Genomic DNA, 24,473 nt, shown 5'->3' on the forward strand with positions numbered 1-24,473 from the left:
TCAGAGACTGATCCTTTTGTTCTTCTTCCCAACCTCTCATCTTTCACTTGCTTAACACCTGATACATTTCTATCTTTTCCCAGTGCTCATGAAATGTCACAGCTCTGAAGCGTTGGACAGAATTTAAACCCAGCAATGGGTTCTTGTTCGACAGCTGGAGAGCTGACAAGAGAGAGACCCATGTTGCTTCCTCTGGAGGTCTTCTGTATTAAGTGCCACTCAGGCGGGGAATTACAGACCCCCGTGTGAGGAATTTATTCCCCCAGAACTGCCGGCTAATCAGAGTCCGACAGTTGTCTGTCATGGGTAATGCCAGCAGGAGCAATGGGAGCAGCCAGCGATTCAAGCACAGACGTTCAAGATTAGCAAAGCACCTCAAACCAAAGGAAGTCATGGCAGAATGGGGATCATGGGATGGGGATTAGTAGCAAGGGTGTAGCGGAATGGCTTTCCACACTCCCTCCACCTCTTCCTCAGGCTGAATCCCTCAGATCAGACATCAAGGGCAGAATTTTCCGGCCACGCTCACCCCAAGGTTGGAAAATCCCACCCGAGGTCAACGGACCTTTGCACTGCCCGTGTCCCGTCCCCTACAATTCCTGTGGTGGGTGAGATGATAAAATTCTGCCCCAAATGTTTGACAACAAGGGACCATCTCCGTCCCCCCCGAAGAGCCTGCAAGCAAATCCGCCAGGCCTTTGCTTTTCAGGCTCCCTGCATGGTGAGTTCCCCTGGCTCAATACCAGCTGCTGCTGAGCCCCTTAAGTGGATATTAATTGCTCACTTAAGGGCTTCAATTGGTGACAGGGTGGAATGGCCATCCACCAGCCTGCCCACCCTAGACTTAACTGTGGCCCATCCCCACACCATAATGCCTGATTAAATACTCCCTGCCTCCAAACATGTCTTCTGGGGGGTTGGGGGGGGGGGGGGGGGGGGGCGGGGGTTGGGGGGGGGGGGCGGGGGTTGGGGTTGGGGTTGGGGGGGGGGGGGGGGGGCGGGAGCATTACATTCCACCCCTTAGCTCTGTTCTTCTCTCCACAAATGCCACAGATCACTTCCAGCATTTTCTGTTCTTACCTGCTTGATTTTTTTTTGTTAAGGTTGTCTTTCCAAGAAATGACAAAACATTTCAACAACCATTTGTTGGTCACTGGTTCACTCCCTTTCACAAGTTTCTTATCTGACATGTGAAATAACAGCTTTAGTGATTACAGATTGATCAATACTATTGAACAATCTTTCCTGTCTGTCTTTGCCCATGCAGTTGTGCATTGGCCCATCAGTCATGCTGGCATTCATTTTGTACCTTCCCAGTTGAACTGTATATTCCCGGTGTTGGCAGTGATGCTGATCGGGACCTTACATTTGTCAATGCAATTGATTCTCACTCCATCCTATCATCAAAGCTCGTGTTCTTTTTCTTGCAGCAAGGCCACTTTTTAATATCTCCTCCATTTTGGAATGACCTCAACGAGACCCATGAGGTGGAGTATGTTCTCCCTAGTTGAAGCCTACCCAATCAAGGAGCCACACCCATATATAAAAATGGGAATGTCAGGTCTTCTGGCACTCTGGAATGTGTACTGACTGCGTACCGGAAGCACTTTGCAAGTGGAAGAGCGTTTATACATAAACAGAATCTGATGAAGGGACACCGGCCTCTGAGGAGATCACAGAATCCTACGCTACAGAAGAAGGCCATTCGGCCCATCGAGTCTGCACCGACCCCAATCCCACGCAGGCCCTATCCCCATAAGGCCCATGCATTTCTCCTAGCTAGTCCACCTGACACCATGCGGCAATTTAGCATGGCCAATCCACCTAACCCACACATCTTTGGACCGTGGGAGGAAACTGGAGCACCCGGAGGAAACCCACGCAGATACGGGGAGAATGTGCAAACTCCGTACAGACAGTGACCCAAGCCAGGAATCGAACCCAGGTCCCGGGTGCTGTGAGGCTGCAGTGCTAATTACTGTGCCACCATGCCGCGTTTCATATTTTGCTATTACTGTCTTTCAAAATTTTGGTGGTGTATGAATGTATATACATCACAACGTTCTGTGTCCTTTTAGTTCACAAGTAAATAAAGACCCCTCTGTGAGGGAAGGAAAGGAGAGAGTTTGCATTTATTCAGGAGCTCATCCCAGCACACAAAAATCTTTTTAAAAAAATTCCTTGAGTTTTCCTGCAGTGTTCCTTTAAAGAATTCTGGTTAGGCCACTCAATGCCTGGTACCAATGGGCAGAGTGTGTGCGGCGGACAGAGTTCAAAATTGCTTTGGGGTTCTGTGTAAATCACAGGTATCCAACCAATGAATGACTGAAAAGTGCACTCAATAGTTACCATTCAATGGCAGTCGTTGACAGTACATTGAACTGCAGTTCTACTTTGCTGCTTGTGTGTGTTTTTTCAATGTTCACACTTGTAGTTCCGGTGAAAGCAACTGGGCAAATAAAGCAGTTGGCTAACACAGCCTCTGCTGGGTAGGCATGGGAAAGTACCAGTCCAAAAATGGCAGTGCAATGCTAAAATTGCGTTGTTCCTGATATGGTACTCCCCATTTTCAATGGGGCCTTTGCACGGGCACGGGTTTCTGTTTTAGTCATATTTTAATCAAGATGTATGAAGAAGACCAATGTAATTTTGGAGTTTTAAGAGGCGGATGATCGACGGAACGCACTCTGCACCAGGCACGGAGTGACCTAACCAGTAGTTTAGAAAGAGACTTTTGCAGGAAGAAAGAACAGGCCGTTCAGTTCAATAATTTTTGTGGAGCTCAGAGCTGCGTGGATATTTATTCTGGCCCTTCAAAATTCTGCTGGCTTGTTGTTGGCCTACCTGCAGCCTCCTGACCAACGCCAGTGGATAAAGCTGCGACCAGTTCATAGAATCCTGTGGTGCAGAAGGAGGCCATTTGGCCCAGCCAGTCTGCACCAACCACAATCCCAACAAAGGCCCTATCCCCATAAGGGCCTGTACTGCGCTGTAATGTTCTATGTTCTATAACCCTAGCTAGTCCCCCTGACACTAAGGGCCAATTTAGCACGGCCAATCAACCTAATCCACATATCTTTCAAGTGTGGGAGCACCTGGAGGAAACCCACGCAGACACGGGGAGAATGTGCAAACTCCACACAGACAGTGATCCAACCCGGGAATCGAACCTGGGTCCCTGGCGCTGTGAGGCAGCAGTGCTAACCACTGTGCCACCGTGCCACCCATTTGTGACTAGAATGAACCCATTGCTGTCATCTAGCATGGAAATGTTTCGCAGTACTCTTGTGCAACCACATAATCAGGATGAACTTTATTATACCAACAGACATGCTCATTAAATGGAGCTGCGTCATGCGATTCGGTGGTTCCCTTGCTCGTTACTGATCTGACCAGGATTTGACTCATGTGAGTGTGGTACTGTTATCTATTCATTGCTCGTGGTGAGCAGGGGAGGCAATGGTCTAGTGGTATTATCTTCAGATTATTAATCCAGAAACTCAGCTAATGTCCTGGGGACTCGGACTCGAATCCTGCCACGGCAGATGGTGGAATTTGAATTCAATTTTAAAAAAAATTAAGAATCTACTGATGACCATGGAACTATTGTCGATTGTCAGGAAAAAACCCATCTGGTTCACTGATGTCTTTAGGGAAGGAAATCTGCCGTCCTTATCCGGTCTGGCCTACAGGTGGCTCCAGAGCCACAGCAATGTGGTTGACTCTCAACTGCCCTCGGGCAGCTTGGGATGGCCAATAAATGCTGGGCATCCAGCGGTGCCCATGTCCCACAAATGAATTTTTAAAAAATGAGAGGGATATTAAATTAAAATCATCCCGGTTTTGCATTATGCACAGTTCTGTTGCACAAGTGAGTTGGGATACTCACCTCCAGTAACATCAGTTTAGCCAGATTCCAATAGGCAACCTTGAAAACATTGCTCATCCTGATTGCCTCAGCTTTCACTAATTCTCTGTTGGCAATGGCTTTTCTAGCCACCGGTAAGATCAAGCGCAGGACACATCTATAACAACAAGAATCACAATTTACATAATGCCTTTGATGTAGTAAAATACCCCAAGAGGGTCTCCACAGCAGTGACATCACACAATGTTAGAACACTACAATGATGATTATTCAATGCAATTACACAGTCCCATTTTAAACAATCCTCATTCCATTTACTCTCCAGAGTATCCACCTTGGAAAAGGGCGCAGAGGAGATTCGCAAGGAAGTTGTCAGGACTGGAAAATTGTAGTTATGAGGAAAGTTTGGGTCGGCCAGAGTTTAAGTCTATTTATGAGTCACAAGTAGGCTTACATTAACACAGTATTGAAGTTACTGTGAAAATCCCCTGGTCGCCACACTCCGGCACCTGTTCGGGCACACTGGGGGAGAATTTAGCATGGCCAATGCACCTAACCAGCACGTCCTTCGGACTGTGAGAGGAAACCTGAGCACCCGGAGGAAACCCACGCAGACACGAGGAGAACATGCAGACTCCACACAGACGGTGACTCAAGCCGGGAATCAAACCTGGGTCCCTGGCACTGTGAGGCAGTAGTGCTACCCACTGTGCTACCGTGCTGCCCCTAAAGTTGTGTTCTTTCCTCCTCCTCTGACTTACCTGGTAATGACCCTAGTAATTATAGACCGGTTAGTCTTACTTTGGTGGTTGGTAAATTGATGGAAAAGGTTCTTAGGGATGGGATTTACGACCATTTAGAAAGATGCGGATTAATCCGGGATAGTCAGCACGGATTCGTGAAGGGCAAGTCGTGCCTCACAAATTTGATTGAATTTTTTGAGGAGGTAACCAAGTGTGTTGATGAAGGTAGAGCAGTTGATGTCATATACATGGATTTTAGTAAGGCGTTTGATAAGGTCCCCCATGGTCGGCCTATGATGAAAGTAAGGAGGTGTGGGATAGAGGGAAAGTTGGCCGATTGGATAGGTAACTGGCTATCTGATCGAAGACAGAGGGTGGTGGTGGATGGAAAATTTTCGGACTGGAGGCAGGTTGCTAGCGGAGTGCGACAGGGATCAGTGCTTGGTCCTCTGCTCTTTGTGATTTTTATTAATGACTTAGAGGAGGGGGCTGAAGGATGGATCAGTAAATTTGCTGATGACACCAAGATTGGTGGTGTAGTGGATGAGGTGGAGGGCTGTTGTAGGCTGCAAAGAGACATAGATAGGATGCAAAGCTAGGCTGAAAAATGGCAAATGGAGTTTAACCCTGATAAATGTGAGGTGATTCATTTTGGTAGGACTAATTTAAATGTGGATTACAGGGTCAAAGGTAGGGTTCTGAAGACTGTGGAGGAACAGAGAGATCTTGGGGTCCATATCCACAGATCTCTAAAGGTTGCCACTCAAGTGGATAGAGCTGTGAAGAAGGCCTATAGTGTGTTAGCTTTTATGAACACGGGGTTGGAGTTTAAGAGCCGTGGGGTTATGCTGCAACTGTACAGGACCTTGGTGAGACCACATTTGGAATATTGTGTGCAGTTCTGGTCACCTCACTATAAGAAGGATGTGGAAGCGCTGGAAAGAGTGCAGAGGAGATTTACCAGGATGCTGCCTGGTTTGGAGGGTAGGTCTTATGAGGAAAGGTTGAGGGAGCTAGGGCTGTTCTCTCTGGAGCGGAGGAGGCTGAGGGGAGACTTAATAGAGGTTTATAAAATGATGAAGGGGATAGATAGAGTGAACATTCAAAGACTATTTCCTTGGGTGGATGGAGCTATTACAAGGGGGCATAACTATAGGGTTCATGGTGGGAGATATAGGAAGGATATCAGAGGTAGGTTCTTTACGCAGAGAGTGGTTGGAGTGTGGAATGGACTGCCTGCAGTGATAGTGGAGTCAGACACTTTAGAAACATTTAAGCGGTTATTGGATAGGCACTTGGAGCACACCAGGGTGATAGGGAGTGGGATAGCTTGATCTTGGTTTCAGATAAAGCTCGGCACAACATCGTGGGCCGAAGGGCCTGTTCTGTGCTGTACTGTTCTATGTTCTATGTTCTTACCTCCTGCCACTGACTCCCTGGCCTGATGCTTGAGGGGAGTTCAAGGAGGCAAGTCCACTGTGCCAACAAGAGTTGTGTACTTTATAACAGAGTAGGTGGAGAGCAGATTTCACTTACGTGCATATGATTATGAGGGGCCTAGATTGAGAGGTAGGAAGACCCTGTTTCCTTTATCAGAGGGTTCTGTAACCAGGGGGCACACATTACAAGTAATTGGTAGAAGGATTGGAGGAGAACTGAGGAAAGATATTTTCACTCGGAGCGTGGTTGGGTTTTAAACTCACTGCTGTTAATATTTTCACATACTTTTGAATCCATGTAACAGACGATGTTATGGAACCAATGGCCTCTTCTGGAGACATTTCTACTTTTTTAGCAACTGATTTTCTGCTCTGCAAAGCTCTCTGGATTGCTGAGAGTATCTTTATTGGATCACTTGCCCATGACTTTTCATGCAATTCAGCCTGCCAAGAGAAAAGACAGATGTGTATTTATTTATTGCATATCTGAGGGTCAGTGTCACGACCTTCTGAAGCATAGGGGAAGATTCTCTGACCTTCTCAGACAGCCAGCGGGAATCATAGAATCCTTGCAGAAGGAGGCCATTCAGCCCATTGAGCTTGCAGAGACATCAATCCCATCCAGCCTCTAATCCCGTAACTCAATGTATTTACCCTGCTAATGCCCCTGACACGAAGGGGCAACTTACCATGGCCAATCCACCTAACCCGCACATCTTTGGATGTGAGCGGAAACCCGGAGCACCCAAAGGAAACCCACGCAGACATGGGAAGAAAGTGCAGACTCCACACAGACAGTGACCCAAGGCTGGAATTGAACCCTGGCCCCTGGAGCTGTGAGGCAGCAGTGCTAACCACTGTGCAACCATGAATCCCGATGCCCTGGTGAATGGGACATCTGCCAAAAATCAGGATTCCCAGCGGGCATAGGGGCTCTCGGGATTCACCGCCCCACTGACCCAATAGTGGCAACCCAATAATTATGCAAACCCGATAATCTGAATGTCATTAGCGAGTTTGACAGGCCATTCACCAGCTTCCCGTCAGTCACCCTGCCCACAGGGGGAATGGCGCCAGGCTTTACATGTACTACCCACAAGCAGGGGCATGGTGTGCTGGACCCCAAGGGTCCAGGGGAGAACCACCAATCCCTCAAAAAAGATGGGCATCCTCCCTCCCTCCACTCCGGTCATGGGTCACTCCGCTCCCCTCACACCGTGACCTGATCCCCACCCAGCCCCCTCTCTCCTCAGACCACCCACATAGGCACCCTCCTCTCTCAGACTCCCTTTCCTCAAAGACCCTCCCACTCAGCCCCTTCAGGCCCCCCCATTCAGGCCACGCCCTTTGGCAGTGTCAACAATGCACTGCTCCTGGCAACCTGTCACTGACACCCTGATCTGGTGCCCTGGGCTCAAGGGGAGATCAAGGAGACAAGTCCCGTTGTCATTCGCCACTCTGTCACTGCCAGGCTGCAGAGGAAGGCTCTCTCAAGAGTCCTGGGGGTTAGGTGATCTCGGACTGGGAACAAGGTGTTGACCTCACCAGTCTTGCCCGGGGATGGGGGTCTCGTGGCTCAACTGCCCCTTCTCACTCTGGCAGACCTGTAGATCACCTCTGGCATGGTGATTTCAGGCAGCCTAAAATCTAAACCTCTATTCCTGCCTGTCAGCTGTGAAAGTTCTGGAGTGGCCGGGTCACTTTAACCTCCATGCCTCCTGGTAACATAGCAGGGATCTAAATCACTGCAGCACTCCATTCCGCAGCCGAGATTTCCCTTTTTCCCTGTGAGAAACTATAAGTGCTTAAACTCTCCACAAGTTTCATTCCAGCCAGTGTGAATTTTGTGATAACTCACACCCAGTTTTTCTTTTTGTAATTAAGCAAAATACAAAGTTGAACACAGGAGAAGATAAAATGTTACAAAAACAGTGCGGAATCTGAAAGTTTAAAATCAGAAAATGCAGGAAATACCTGGCAGCTTCTGTGGAAAGAGAAACAGGCTGGTGACCTCTCATCAGAACTTTTGATCGTGCTGCGGTTAGCACTGCTGCCTCACACACTAGAGATCCAGGTTCAATTCCTGGCTTGGGTCACTTGCTGTGCGGAGTTTACACGTTCTCCCTGTGTCTGCGTGGGTTTCCTCCAGGTGGTCTGGGTTCCTTCCACAGTCCAAAGATGTGTGGGTTAGGTTGACTGGCGATGCTAAATTGTCCATTAGTCAGGGAGATTGGCAGGGAAAATACGTGGGGTAAAAATGGGGATAGGGTTTGATTGTTGTCAGTGCAGGCTCGATGGGCCAAATGGCCTCCTTCTGCACTGTAGGGATTCTAATGAAATGTCACAGATCTGAAATCGAAACTCTGTTTCTCTCTCCAAGATGCTGCTAAATATTTCCAGCATTTTCTGATGATGAATTGTTCACTTTCCCGGTATTTGTTTTAACCAATCTTTGCAATCTTACACCCAGTACTTTTATTAAACATATACAGTGCCTGGTTGGTAACCATATACTCACCTCCCTGAGGCAGCGACAACCATGTTTCTGCAGGAACGTTTGGAATTTATGACCAGCTTCTCCGCTCTCCTGAGACAGCAGCCAAGATATTGCAGTCTGGATAAAGAAAGGTTGTAACAATTGGACCCCAAATATTTTTCAACATAATTAACGTTTTAAATACTTAATTGCATGCAATCATGCATTAAAGTAAGTTTCCTGGTAAGTGCCACCCAAGTGCCAGGCAATGACCATCTCCATCAAGAGAGAACCTAGCCATCTCCCTATTCAATGGCATTAACATCACTGAATCCCCCACTATCAACATCCTTCAGGATACCATTGACTAGAAACTGAACTGGACTAGCTACATAAATACTGTGGCTACAAGAACAGGTCAGACACTCCACTCTCTAGAAGCCATAAGTCATGAGTGTAATGAAATCTCTCGGCTTGCCTGGATGAGTGCAGCTCCAACAACACTCAAGAAGCTCGATACTGTCAAAGGCAAAGCAGGTTCCCTGACTAGCATCCCATCCACCAACTTACTCACTCACTCTCTACATCACTGACGCACATTGGCAGCAGCATTTACCATATACAAGATACACTGCAGCAACTCACCGAGACTTCTTCGATAGCACCTTCCAAATCCATGACTCTACCACCTAGAAGGTGAAAAGCAGCAGATGCATGGGAACACCACCAGCTGGAAGTTCCCTTCCACACACCAACCTGACTTGGAAATATATCGCTGCTTCTTCACAGTCGCTGGGTCAAAATCCTGGAACTCTGTCCCTAACAGCACTGTGGGTGTACCTACACCACATGGACTGCAGCGGTTCAAGAAGGCAGCTCACCACCACCTTCTCAAGGGCAATAGGGATGGGTAACAAATGCTGGCCTGGCCAGCAATGCCCACATTCTGTGAAATAGAAGCATCCCAAATCATGTAGATCACCACCCAACTGCAGTGATGTGGCATTTTGGAAGGATCTGAGGAAAGTAAGGCCAAGACTAAAAGACTAAACTTTGCAGAGAAACAGACAGAATTCTCAGGATTGCATGGCAATTAAATACTTTAGTGCTTTCAGTCTCACCATATGTTTTTAAAAAAATACAATTTTGAATGTTCCATGCAAATCCTGTTTCTACTCTATGGCATTTTAAATGAGGAAAAATCATTATCTTTGCACGCCTGGTTTGATAGAATTCTAAACGTGGGGGGAACGTATAGCAGGCAAGCCTGCTAATGATATTCAAATACATTAAAATGCATTTAAGTGAGGTTCTCGCCAAGTTACATCACCGGCAAGAGACAGGGAAAATTGGAAAATGAGGTTTTGCCAGTGAGAATCTCCTTTTCCAATTTTCGTGCGAGTTTGCGTCCATCTCGCCTTTGTGCTCACACTGAACATGGGCGCAAACTGCCACATTTGAACCTTTTTTGATTTTCCAGAATTGTGACACTTATCTCCATTTATGGAGAGTATATTTTCATACTGGGATGCAGTAAATGCATCAGCAACAGGGAAAGGGCCATTTGATTTGATTTGATTCATTATTGTCACATGTATTATAAGAAGAAGGAGGAAGAGAGTATGTCCGGACTGTGTGGGGTCTTTATTTATGCTGGCTGCTTGTCCAAGACAGCGGGAAGTGTAGAAGAGTCAATGGATGGGAGGCTGGTTTGAGTGATGGACTGGGCTTCGTTCACCATCTTTGTAGTTTCTTGCGGTTTTGGGCAGAGCAGGAGCCATACCAAGCTGTGATACAACCGGAAAAAATGCTTTCTATGGTGCATCTGTAAACGTTGATGAGAGTCGTAGCGGACATGCCAAATTTCCTTAGTCTTCTGAGAATGCAGAGACGTTGGCGGGCTTTCTTAACTATAGCGTCGGCATGGGGAGACCAAGACAGGTTGGGGATTGGTGATCTGGATACATAAAAACTTGAAGCTCTTGACTCATTCTACTTCATTTCGCATCCTGAAGTCGATGACTATCCATCATTTTGTTGACATTGAGGGAGAGATTATGGTTGCCGCACGAGTTCACCAGATTCTCGATCTCTTTCCTGTACTCCGTCTCATCATTGTTTGCGATCTGACCCACTACATCAGCAAACTTGAAAATCGAGTTGGAGGGGAATTTGGCCACACAGTCATAGGTGTATAAGGAGAATAGTAAGGGGCTGAAGTCACACCCTTGTGGGGCACTGATGTTGAGGATGATCTTGGAGGAGGTGTTGTTGCCTATCCTTACTGATTGTGGTCTGTGAGTTAGGAAGTTCAGGATCCAGTCGCAGAGGGAGGTGCCAAGGCCCAGGCCACAGAGTTTGGAGATGAGTTTTGTGAGAATAATGGTGTTGAAGGCTGAGCTGTAGTCGATAAATACTAGTCTGACATAGGTGCCCTTGTTATCTAGGTGTTCCAGGGTTGAGTGTAGAACCAGGGAGATGGCGTCTGCTGTGGACCTGTTGCGGTAGGCGAACCTTCATGGATCCAGGCAATCTGGGAGGCCGGAATTGATTCATGCCAAGAGTAACCTTTTGAATCTGGTTGTATCACAGCTTGGTATGGCTCCTGATCTGCCCAAGACCGCAAGAAACTACAAGAGGTCGTGAATGTGGCCCAATCCATCACGCAAATCAGCCTGCCATCCATTGACTCTGCCTACAGTTCCCGCTGCCTCGACAAAGCAACCAGCATAATTAAGGATCCCACGCACCCAGGGCACACGCTCTTTCACCTTCTTCCGTCGGGAAAAAGATACAAAAGTCTGAGGTCACGTACCAACCGACTCAAGGACAGCTTCTTCCCTGCTGCTGTCAGACTTTTGAATGGACCACCTTGCATTAAGTTGATCTTTCTCTACACCCTAGATATTACTGTAAGACTACATTCCGCACTCTCTTCTTTCCTTCTCTATGAACGGTATGTTTTGTCTGTAAAGCATGCAAGGAACAATACTTGTCACTGTATACTAATACATGTGACAATAATAAATCGAATCAAATTCAAATAATGACGGATGTCAGAGACATCGGACCTGTCCCCTACACCATCTGTCTCCTACACTGCCTGTCCAATGCACTACCTGTTCAATACACTGCCTGTTTTTTACCCTGTATGTTATACACCTTGTCCATTACATATCCACACCCATTATACACGCTGTTCAAAACTCAATCAGCCTGGGTGATCAGCTTTGAACAGAAGCTACCAAAATTCAGTTACTATTATTAATACATCAAATTTCCAAGCTGAATGTTATCCGATATCCAGAATTGTTCCTTACCTCGGCATCCCGCTTTAGAAATTCGGTACACTGGTCCTGGGTTTGGATTGCTTCAGCGATTGCCTAATGTTGAAAAAGTAAAATCACAAGAAAGAAAAAAAATAATGACCTCAAAAGCTAAGCTCTCTGAGGGTAATTTTCAGATTTTTCTTTTTAGGTGGTAAATGGGAATGAGCAGGTCGCTCACACATTGCAAATGCATCAAAGAACAAAGAAAATTACAGCACAGGAACAGGCCCTTCGGCCCTCCAAGCCTGCACCGACCATATCTTGTATACCCCAATCAGGTCATCCCTCAGTCTTCTCTTCTCCAACGAAAATAGCCCAAGTCTACCAACCTCTCTTCATAACTTAAATGTTCCATCCCAGGGAGAATCCTGGTGAAGCTCCTCTGCACACCCTCCAATCACATCCTTCCGATAATGTGGCAACCAGAACTGCACACAGTATTCTCGCTGTGGCCTCACCAAGGTTCTATAAAACTCCAACATGACTTCCCTGCTTTTGTAATCTGTGCCTCAATTGAAAAGGGCAAGTGTCCCATACGCCTTTTTCACCGCCTCACTAACATGCCCTTCCACTTTCAGAGATCTGTGGACAAACATGCCAAGGTCCCTTTGTTCCACATAACTTCCTTGTGTCCTACCATTCATTGGGTACTTTCTTGTTAAATTACTCCTCATTACTCACTTCACACTTTTCAGGATTAAATTTAATCTGCCACTTATCTACCCATTTGACCATTCTGTCTATATCTCCTTGAAGCCCATTACACTCCACCTCACTGTTAACCACCCGTCCAATCTTTGTGTCATCCGCAAACTTGCCAATCCCACTCCCCACATAGTCATCAATGTCATTTATATAAATGATGAATAATAGGGGGCCCAACGCAGATCCCTGTGGTATGCCACTGGACACTGGCTTCCAGTCACTAAAGCAGCCTTCTTTGGGTATCAAAATAATTTGGAAACTTGTCCACAACACATGTTAATGGTGATGGATTAAAATGGGGCCGGAATTTTCCAGCCGTTCACGCCAGCGGGATTCTCTGGTCCCGCTGCAGTGAACAGAGATTTGGCTGAGTGCCAAATCATCCATCTTCACTTGCAGCGACAGCAGGGCGTGAGAAGTCAGAAAATCCTGCCCAGGAAGTCCATGTTGCTATGGCAACCGGCACTTTTACATGCACATCGTAGCTTGGAGCTATGGATTGTCTGAGTAGAAGCTTCAACATTTTTTCCATCACACAAATGACCAGGAATATCTCAGAACAACGTGAAAACAGGAGCTCCCCACACTGGTCTTTTAGGCGTGCTCGGCACTGCGACCTTATTTTTCATTCATGGGACATGGGCATCGCTGGCTGGTCAGTATTTATTGCTCATTCCTAGTTGCCCGAGGATAATTGAGAGTCAACCACATTGACCATAAGACCATAAGATGCAGGAGCAGAATTAGGCCACTCGGCCCATCGAGTCTGCTCCGCCATTCAATCATGGCTGATATTTTTCTCATCGCCATTCTCCTGCCTTTTCCCCATAACCCCTGATAGAAGTAAAGTAAAGTTTATTTATTAGTCACAAGTAAGGCTTACATTAACACTGCAATGAAGTTACTGTGAAATTCCCCTAGTCGCCACAATCTGGATCCTGTTCGGGTCAGTGCACCTAACCAGCACGTCTTTCAGAATGTGGGAGGAAACTGGAGCACCCGGAGGAAACCCACGCAGACACGGGGAGAACATGCAAACTCTGCACAGACAGTGACCCAAGCCAGGAATCAAACCCAGGTCCTTGGAGCTCTGAAGCAGCAGTGCTAACCACTGTGCTACCGTCTTGCCCCCCCCCCCCCTCTATTGATTCCCTTATTAATCAAGAATCTATTTTTCTCTGTCTTAAAGACACTCAATGACCTGGCCTCCACAGCCTTCTGCGGCAAAGAGTTCCACAGATTCACCACTCTCTGGCTGAAGAAATTCCTCCTCATCTCTGTTTTAAAGAATTGTCCCTTTAGCCTGAGGTTGTGCCCTCTGGTTCTAGTTTATCCTGCTAGTGGAAACATCCTCTCCATGTCCACTGTATCCAGGCCTTGCAGTATCCTGTAAGTTTCAATAAGATTCCCCCTCATCCTTCTAAACTCCAACGAGTACAGACCCAGAGTCCTCAACCGTTCCTCACACAACAAGCTCTTCATTCCAGGGATCATTCTTGTGAACCTCCTCTGGACCCTTTCCAAGGCCAGCACATTCTTCCTTAGATATGGGGCCCAAAACTGCTCACGATACTCCAAATAGGGTCTGACTAGAGCCTTATACAGCTTCAGAAGTACTGTGCTGTGGCTCTGGAGTCACATGTAGGCCAGATCAGGTAAGGACGGCAGATTTCCTTCCTTAAAGGACATTAGTGAACCAGATGGGTTTTTCTGATAATTGGCAATGGTTTCATGGTCATCAGTAGATTCTTAATTCCAGATTTTTTTTTATTGCTTTCAATTCCACCATCTGCCGTGCGGGATTCGAACTTGGGTCTCCAGAACAGTAGCTGAGTTTTTGGATTAATATTCTAGCGATAATACCACTAGGCCATCACCTCCCCTTCCGGCTCTCTGTCAGTTTTTTTGACAGCTTGGGGGTTTGCACCAGCAGGGGTGGGGTGGAGCCTAAGTATGCTGATGAAGCCGGCTTCAGAGTGCTCATGCGCCATTGCACAGGCCTTCCCGATCTGCTGGTGAACGAGGAGACCTTCTCCCATCCCTTCCAAACCCACCACCCCCCATGGGCACCGCCTGGCCATGTTCCTAACCATCCGGGGGTAGCATCCTACAGTAATTCCTTTGGAGCAATGGGCAGTGATGGTAGAGGTTCCAACTTTCTTTCCATCACTTGGCTGACCAGGAGTCTCTCCCGCTCTGACCATCTGCCAATGGCATGTGTTGGAAGGATTTGCAGGCTGATAATCAAGCTAACTGGTGTAACTGGTGTAATCAGCAAGTTTGCGGATGACACGAAGATGGCTGGAATTGCGGATAGCGAAGAGCATTGTCGGGCAATACAGCAGGATATAGATAGGCTGGAAAATTGGGCGGAGAGGTGGCAGATGGAGTTTAGTCTGGATAAATGCAAAGTGATGCATTTTGGAAGAAATAATGTAGGGAGGAGTTATACAATAAATGGCAGAGTCATCAGGAGTATAGAAACACAGAGGGACCTAGGTGTGCAAGTCCACAAATCCTTGAAGGTGGCAACACAGGTGGAGAAGGTGGTGAAGAAGGCATATGGTATGCTTGCCTTTATAGGACGGGGTACAGAGTATAAAAGCTGGAGTCTGATGATGCAGCTGTATAGAACGCTGGTTAGGCCACATTTAGAGTACTGCGTCCAGTTCTGGTCGCCGCACTACCAGAAGGACGTGGAGGCATTGGAGAGAGTGCAGAGAAGGTTTACCAGGATGTTGCCTGGTATGGAGGCTCTTAGCTATGAGGAGAGATTGGGTAGACTGGGGTTGTTCTCCTTGGAAAGACGGAGAATGAGGGGAGATCCAATAGAGGTATACAAGATTATGAAGGGTATAGATAGGGTGAACAGTGGGAAGCTTTTTCCCAGGTCGGAGGTGACGATCACGAGGGGTCACGGGCTCAAGCTGAGAGGGGCGAAGTATAACTCAGACATCAGAGGGACGTTTTTTACACAGAGGGTGGTGGGGGCCTGGAATGCGCTGCCAAGTAGGGTGGTGGAGGCAGGCACGCTGACATCGTTTAAGACTTACCTGGATAGTCACATGAGCAGCCTGGGAATGGAGGGATACAAACGATTGGTCTAGTTGGACCAAGGAGCGGCACAGGCTTGGAGGGCCGAAGGGCCTGTTTCCTGTGCTGTACTGTTCTTATTTGGCCACGTTATGAGCTTACTTTGCTTGCCCATCAAGCCTCTGGTTTGGACACAGTGATGCTACCCATTGTACCACAAGACATAAAGTTATGTAGCTTGGAATGATCACTTTCGGCTTTGCAACAGTGATCCGAGTTTCTCACAAACTGTGGATTTTTTCCTGCAAATACGTCTAACTCCAACTCCCCCCCACAAACCCAAGAGGAGCAACAGCAATTTGTTATTTTTTCAATCATTTATCTTCATAAACTGCAAAATAAATCTCCCACGCCTTCTTCCTTCCTTATGTCCATTCACATTTTTTGATCTTTGAATTTCCTTTTATGGCTAATGTTCAGTGAGAAGAAATGATCAGAGATTCAACTTGCCTCTATACATAATGGAATGTCAGCAGATACAACATCTGAGCAGGTGCTGTACAACGTGGCAACATCAGCCAAAAGTTCGGAGGTCCACTCTGTCAAATGAATGTTACGGAAGATTAAGGGAATTTATAACTTATTGAAGCAAAGGTATGCCAATGTTGTAGCATCATCATATCTGATATTTTTCTGAGTAAATCTTCCCAATTTTATGGCCCACAAATTGGTTTACTTCTACACAGCTTGCTCCCATTACTAAAGGCTAATAGTCCAAACCAGAGTCGTTGCTTCTCTATGATGGGGTGCAACTGGACAATATCAGTCCTTTTTTATATTTGTTCATGGGATACGGGCATCGTTGGCTGGGCCAACATTTAGTGCCCATCCCTGAGAAGCAATTAAGAGTCAACCACATTGCTGTGGATCTGGAGTCCAGTGTAGGCCAGACCAGGTAAGGACAGAAGATTTCCTTCCCTAAAGGACATTAGTGAACCAGGTGGGTTTTTACAACAATCAACAATGGTTTCATGGACTTTTAAATTTTATTGAATTTCAATTTCACCATTTTTAAAATTCATTCATAGGACATGGGCATCGTTGGCTAGCCAGCACTTATTTCCAATCCCTAGTTGCCCTTGGAGGCCATGATGGGATTTGAACCCGGGTCCCCAGCGCATTACCCTAGGTCTCTGGATTACTAGTCCAGCAATAATACCACTAGGCCACCACTTCCCCTTTCCCACCTCGAAAGTGAAAAAAATCTCTTTGCAAGATGTATCATAACAACTGGGGCTAAAAAATCGTCTGTCATTAATTGGACACAGGGGTCCTTTGCTCTGAGATGCTGGTGCACTGGCATCTTGCCACACAGCCTCAAGACACTGTCAAGCAGCATGGAGCATTTTGGGTCCAACTTGGCAGATGGCATGGCGCCCTCTCCACAGTCTCTGCTCCATTGCCTTGTCTGGTTGGAAGCCCAATGTCACAACCCCATGTCTGTGGCAGCCTTTGCGTGGCGAGGTTACCGACTCCAGTGCCATCCTCATGAGGATATGGCAACACTGGCAAACATATGAACTCACCAAAACATCTCCAAAACCAGTCCACGTACTTTCAGAGACTTTCCAATAGCAGAAGCTGTTCAAAATCACCTTGCCTGCGAGGTGACTGCCTGGCCCTTGAAATGCATCTCCCACCTTGCAGCTCAGCACTTCTTTCAGGGCACGGTCCAAAGCCTGGCATCACTTCAGCCTGTGGGCTGTATGACCCCAGGGTTACTTCGGATCAGTTACTTATGATGCAAAAGGGAGGGGGTGTCCTGTGTGGGTGCCCTTTTCAAGAGGGCGCACTGGATAGGCTGCGGCTGGAAGCTGTAAATATAGACCCCCAGCTCACACGGCATCGCTATGGATACCAAACATGTGGCGCTGATCTCTGAATTGGCGACACCACTGTTGCAGATAGATTTGGGTAACACACTATCTTGCTACTCCAGGCTAAATATTATTGAGATTTAGCATGGAGTTCACTACTCAATTAGTGACACTTTTATGCATCGCCTACTAATAATAGAAGTGCGGGATTGGATGTTAGACATAGCAACATATTTGTGACTTAGACTCAACGAAATGCAAAGGTGATATATATTAGCAAACACGTCACACATACTTGTTTTCCCCTGTGACAAAACCGAGACAAGAACTGCATTCCACATTCCAGAGCTACTCGATTTTGATAATAATGTACTCCATGCCTAAAAGTAATGAAAGAAAGAGTTTATAGCACAGATATATACATTGTATGCACTTGAGAAGGATTCACATCCCACAAAAGGAATAGCGAGTCAACTGTCCGAATTAAGCAGTTCCTTCTTTCTTCATTCCATGCATTTAAATCTTCAGCATCAAGACAAGAGGTAGATTCAAAATGTCACATCACATAAAACAGGAGGGGATAGGTGTCACAGTATTGGATAAAGAAGCAATCGCAGCTACGAAAAGGGATGATATTCCAGAAAGATCATCAAATGAAGCCGTGTATGCTGAACTGTGGAACAAACAAAGAGTTGGGAGTGTAGTACATATGCCCAAACTATCAGAGGGAGATTACTGGTGGTTGCAATTAACCAGAACCTGAGCTGAACTGGCCATATAAATATTTTGGCTACTGGAGCAGGTCATGGCTAGGAACCTGCGGCAAGTAACTCACCTCCTAACTCCCCAAAGTATGTCCACAAGGCACAAGAAAGAGTTTATAGCACAAGTTTATAGCACAAGGCACAAGTCAGGAGTGTACTGGAATAGTCCCCACTTGCCTGGCTGAGTACAGCTCCAACAACACTGAAGAAGCTCAACACCAACCAGGACAAAGCAGCCTGCATGATTGCTATCCTTTCCCCAAATATTCAATCCCTTCATCACCGACACACGGCAGCCACACTGTGTACCATCTACAAAATGCACAGCAGGAGCTCACCAAGGCTTCTTAGGCAGCACCTTGTAAACTCACAATCACTACCATCCAGGGGGACAAGAGCAGCAGATACATGGGAACAACACCTCCTCCCCTCCAAGCCACTCATCATCCAGACTCGGAAATGTATCACTGATCCTTCGCCGTCACTGGGTCAAAATCCTGGAACTCCATCCCTAACAGCACTGTGAGTGTATCTACACCTCAGCGACTGCATTGGTTCTAGAATGGCACCCACATCCTGCAAATGAATTAACAAAAGACAGAACAGCAAATATATGGTAGTCTAGTCAGAAAGGGAAAAGATTATGGATTACAAGGGAAAATTTCAGTTTGGATCTAAAATTGGCTCTATGGCAGGAAGCAAAGTGTTCTGGTCGATGGTTATCTTTGTGACAAGAAAACTGTTGGCCAGGGGATTGCACTGGTCTCAGCACTGAGTCCCTTGCTATTAATGGTTAATATCACGGCTTTGAAACTAAGTGTAGTGACCATGAGAAAGAAGTTTGCAGATAATACAGAAATTGTTCATATGGTTAATGTTGAGGAAGAAAGCTGCAGATTACAGGAAGATATCAATAAATTTGAAAGCTGGGGTGAAAAATGGCAAATGGAATTCAAAGTGGAGAAGTCTGAGATAATGGATTAGCGAAGGACAAGCAAGGCACGGGAATGTGCAAAAAAGTGGTTGGATTCTGAGAAAGGTATTGGAGCAAAGGGATCTTAGAGTGTGTGGCCACACCTCCTTAAAGGCAGATAAGACGATCAAAAAAGCTTTACTGGCTGAGATATAGTGTATAAGAGTAGGGAGGTTTTTGCTCGAATTGTATAAAAGAGCAGCTGGAGTGCTACATACATGTCTGGACATCGCATTACAGGAAAGATGAGATCACATTAGAGAGGGTATGGAAGAGATTTATTTTTACTCATTCATGGGACGTGGGTGTTGCTGGCTGGCCAGCATTTATTGCCCATCCCTAGTTGCCCGAGGACAGTTGAGAGTCAACCACTTTGCTGTGTCTTTGGAGTCACATGTAGGCCACACCAGGTAAGGACAGCAGATTTCCTTCCCTAAAGGACATTAGTGAACCAGATGGGTTTTTTCCTGACAATTGACAATGGTTTCATGGTCATCAGCAGATTCTTAATTCCAGATACTTTTTTAATTGAATTCAAATTCCACCATCTGCCGTAGCGGGATTTGAACCCTGGCCCTCAGAACATTAGCTGAGTTTCTGGATTAATAGTCCAGCGATTATACCACTAGGCCATTGCCTCACCACAAGGATGCTGTCAGGAATGAAGAATCCAGGCAATGAGGAAAGACAGGATGGATTGGGTGAGGAGAGGAAGCTGAGGAGAGATTTAATTGGGTGGATAAAATTATGAGGAGGCTAGATAGATTGGATAGAAAAGACCGATTTCCATTAGAAGCGAAGTCAATAACTAGAAGTGTATATTTAATGTAATTTGCAGAAGGATTAGAGGGAAGTTGAGGCGGGATTCTTCGGTCTCGTCTGTGGCGTGACCCATTGCGAGCGAGAATGGAAAATTTGGCGTTCCAGCCAAAACTCTATTCGCTCTCAGGGGCACTGGAAAATCTCAGCCGTGAACGAGAATGGAAGATTTCGGCCAAGTTCTTTCATCTGGAGGGTGGTGGGGATCTGGAATTCAGAGTGTGGAAGGTATGGTAAAGGCAAAAACCTCAATGCATTTAAAAACTAGTTGGATATGCACTTGAGGTGCCGTGATCTACAGGATTATGGACCAAGAGCTAGAAAGAAAGATTAAACTAGGTTGCTCTTTTATGGCTAGCATACTCATGATGGACCAAATGGTCTCCATCTGTGCCAAAAAGCTTTCAAGGTTTAGGGTGGCACGGTGGTTAGCACTGCTACCTCACAGCGCCTGGGACCCAGGTTCAATTCACGGCTTGGTTCACTATGTGGAGTTTGCATGTTCTTCCTGTGTTTGCATGGGTTTCCTCCGGGTGCTCCAGTTTCCTCCCATAGTCCGAAAGACATACTGGTTAGGTGCATTGGCCATGCAAACTTCTCCTTCAGTGTACCCAAACAGGCGCTGGAGCGTGGCGATGAGGGGATTTTCACAGTAACTTCATGGCAGTGTTAAATGTAAGCCTTAAATAAACTTTAACTTTTCCTATATCACTGGCTTCCACAGCAGACAGCCAAATTTAAAGCGGTCACTCACCTCAAAATATTCAGGTAGCTGCTGATCGATGTTGAAGTAAAGTTCTTGCGCTTTGTTTGCAGGTTGAATCTGATAAGTCTTCAATTTCTTCATTAATCTGTTTAGTCTTGACTCAGCATTTAGCATATACTGGAAGAGATTTGAATATGGTTAAACTCCAATAATAACTGATAGATTCAATCCTGTAACACGATGATCTTTTGTAAAAATGAAGAAGGTTCATATATTAATTAATCTGTATTTGTTTCATCCTGTGCTGCTGGATAAATGTTCGGCTGGTGCATGTTCGGTATAGAACCATAGAATCCCTACTGTGCAGAAGGAAACCATTCGGCTCATCAAGTCTGCACCAATTTCTTTAACAGAGCACCCTACCCAGGTCCCACCTCCAATAACCCCACATATTTACCTTGTTAATTCCCCTAACCAGGACACTAAGAGGCAATTTGACATGGCCAATGCACCTAAACTGCACATCTTTGGACTGTGGGAGGAAACCGGAGCACCCGAACGGAACCCACACAGACGTGGGGAGAATGTGCAGACTCCACACAGCAGGTCCCAAATGAACTGCTATTAACAAATTTAAATATAGGGAGTATCTCAAATATGGCTCAATATATCCTGAGTTAGAGGCTGATGCATTTTGAAAAATATTGTAATAAAATCTTTCCTGTATTAAATTCCAAAGATAAGTTCTAGAGTCATAGAATCATAGAGGTTTACAGCATGGAAACAGGCCCTTCGGCCCAACTTGTCCATGCTGCCCCTTTTTTAAACTCCTAAACTAGTCCCAATTGCCTGCGTTTGGCCCATATCCTTCCATACCCATCTTACCCATGTAACTGTCTAAACACTTTTTAAAAGGCAAAATTGAACCCACCTCTACTACTACCTCTGGCAGCTTGTTCCAGACACTCACCACCCTCTGTGAAAAAATTGTCCCTCTGGACCTTTTTGTATTTCAACTTAAACCTATGTCCTCTAGTTTTAGACTGCCCTAATTTTGGGAAAAGATATTGACCATCTAGCAGATCTATGCCCCTCATTATTTTATAGACCTCTATAAGAACACCCCTAAGTCTCTTACGTTCCAGGGGAAAAAGTCCCCAGTCTATCCAGCCTCTCCTTATAACTCAAACCATCAAGTCCTGGTAGCATCCTAGTAAATCTCTTCTGCACTCTTTCGAGTTTGATAATATCCTTTCTATAATAGGGAGACCAGAACTGTACACAGTGTTCCAAGTGTGGCCTTACCAATGTCTTGTACAACTTCAACAAGACGTCCCAACTCCTGTATTCAATGTTCTGACCAATGAAACCAAGCATGCCGAATGCCTTGTTCACCAGTCTGTCCACCTGTGACTCCACTTTCAAGGAGCTATGAACCTGTACCACTAGATCTCTTTGTTCTATAACTCTCCCCAATGCCCTATCATTAACTGAGTAAGTCCTGCCCTGGTTTGATCGACCAAAATGCATCACCTCACATTTATCTAACTTAAACTCCATCTTAGCGCTTCTTTTACATAAACTAACTAATAGCTCACCAGCCATGATCCATCGCCTAATACAGGCAGCAAAAAACTAATCCATTCTTCCAAATTGTAAAGATTGTGGACTGGGCGTTCACGTAGATGCTGCGATGAGGCGGCTACTTAAGGGAGTCACGTGTGGGCAGTTCTCTCCGAAGCACGGCAGACATGCAGCATATAAGAGCTGCTCAGTGTACTAAGCAAATTGTCGCTGTTTCAAGTCCTGGATCACCAGTCATTGGAACCCAGCTAACATGGTGGCTGGAATTTTCCGGCCGTTCGTGCCCGGTCGCAGTTGCAAACGAGGACAGAACACTTGATGCTCAGCCCAACCTCCGTTCACTGCAGCGGGACCAGAGAATCCCACCAACGTGGATGGTTGGAAAATTCCGCACATATGGTCGCAGCAATCTGATCACCTTATCTTCACAGGCAACCCTTAAGCCACAATTTGTCAGGGCTTTAAATTGAAGGGTTTCATTCGCTTAACACTGGTACGTTTTTATCCCTCAGATTGTATTGTTACAAAGTGGACTCAATGCCTGATCCCGTTCTATGACATGACCACTGTTTAGCCATCATTTTAATGATGGCATTTGAGAAATATCTGCTCCATGAAATGACTATTACTTTTGTTTGATTCTTAATAGATTTTGGGGATATGGTTGGGTCCGTCTGAATAAGTCCTGGATAAATTCTGTGTAAACATTTCCTTTGTGGGCGCCACAGCTTAAATGACCATACTTAACTTACTTATCGAAAACATTTCCCTGTAACACCAGTAGATGGTGCTCAAATACAGCTTGCATTGTCAATCTCCCTGTCACATCTGTGTTATGATGTGGAGATGCCGGCGTTGTACTGCGGTAAGCACAGTAAGAAGTCTCACGACACCAGGTTAAAGTCCAACAGGTTACATCTGTGTGAACCACTAGAAGGTGCTATAGAGACAGCTGAACTCCAATCATGAGCCCCCAGGATGGAAAACCTTGAATAAACATCATAGAACCACTGAATCATAGAATCCTACAGTGCAGAAAGAGGCCATTTGGCCCATCGGGCCTGCACCGACCACAATCCCACCCAGGCCCAATCCTCATAACCCCATGCATATATCCTAGCTAGTCCCCCTGACACTAAGGGGCAATTTAGCATGGCAAATCCACCTAACCCGCACATTTTCAGACTGTGGGAGGAAACCAGAGCACCCGGAGGAAACCCACGCAGACACGGGGAGAATGTGCAAACTCCACATAGATAATGACCAAGCCTGGAATCAAACCTGGGTCCCTGGCGCTGCGAGACAGCTGGGAATAGAATAGAATAGAATGCCTGCAGTGCAGAAGGAGGCCATTCGGCCCATCGAGTCTGCACTGACCACAATCCCACCCAGGCCCTATCCCCGTAACCCCACGTATTTACTCCTCTAATCTCCTGACACTAAGGTCAATTTAGCATGGCCAATCCACCTAATCCGCACATCTTTGGACTGTGGAGGAAACCGGAGCACCCAGAGGAAACCCACACAGACACGGGGAGAATGTGCAAACTCCACACAGACAGTGACCCGAGGCCAGAATCGAACCTGGTTCCCTAGCTCTGTGAGGCAGCAGTGCTCACTGTGCCACCATGCAGCCTAATGGTTTAAAACCCTTTCGTACATTTGAAAGTTTATAATCCTGCCAGCTAGGAATTTCTCCTTTTTTGCCTCCAGTAATAATAGCTTTAAAATATAAAGTTAAATCAGTGAAATCTTTGGTATTTTTTAGGCGGTGTTGCCTCGGTCAGCTTTGACTCATGGGTTACCTCTGACCCATTGGGTGTGCCAGGTCCCTGGTGTGGTCAAATCTGACACCCTGTCCCCTGGCTGACTCTCAACACCAGCTGTTACCATCTCCAGATCTTCCTGGCCTCCCAAATCAATCTCTGTGTCAAAGGCAACAGCACTCCCTCCAATCCTCCACCGCCACCCCCCCCCCCCCCCCCCCCCGCCCCCACCGTAGTTTCCCTTCTTCTCATGCAATCTATTTTGTCACTGAAAAAGTGCTGTTGGGGCGGAGGAGACGAACTGAGCGTCTTGTCGTTTAATTCATTCTCAGTTGAAGTGTCAGCGTCTTCTCTGATTGAGAGGAATTTGTTCAGGAAACCGCCACCCCCA

The 24,473-nt window shown here is 46.3% G+C and overlaps 1 protein-coding gene across 3 annotated transcripts in view; it reads right to left on the bottom strand.

The window, feature by feature from the left end:
- Positions 1-24,473, bottom strand: part of LOC144492509 (rifampicin phosphotransferase-like) — a 189,830-nt gene that overhangs the window by 18,966 nt on the left and 146,391 nt on the right. For 2 of the 3 annotated variants that reach the window (XM_078210601.1, XM_078210600.1), the window contains exons 25-31: positions 20,781-20,909; positions 17,766-17,850; positions 16,104-16,192; positions 11,847-11,909; positions 8,569-8,664; positions 6,337-6,494; positions 3,890-4,025 (exon numbers count right to left, since the gene is read on the bottom strand). In XM_078210601.1, coding sequence (XP_078066727.1) covers positions 3,890-4,025; positions 6,337-6,494; positions 8,569-8,664; positions 11,847-11,909; positions 16,104-16,192; positions 17,766-17,850; positions 20,781-20,909 — 756 coding nt within the window. The remainder of the gene's footprint in view (positions 1-3,889; positions 4,026-6,336; positions 6,495-8,568; positions 8,665-11,846; positions 11,910-16,103; positions 16,193-17,765; positions 17,851-20,780; positions 20,910-24,473) is intronic. The other variant, XM_078210602.1, reaches the window with a different exon arrangement.

Source organism: Mustelus asterias, chromosome 4 (genome assembly GCF_964213995.1).
Source record: "Mustelus asterias chromosome 4, sMusAst1.hap1.1, whole genome shotgun sequence".
Lineage (NCBI taxonomy): Eukaryota > Metazoa > Chordata > Chondrichthyes > Carcharhiniformes > Triakidae > Mustelus > Mustelus asterias.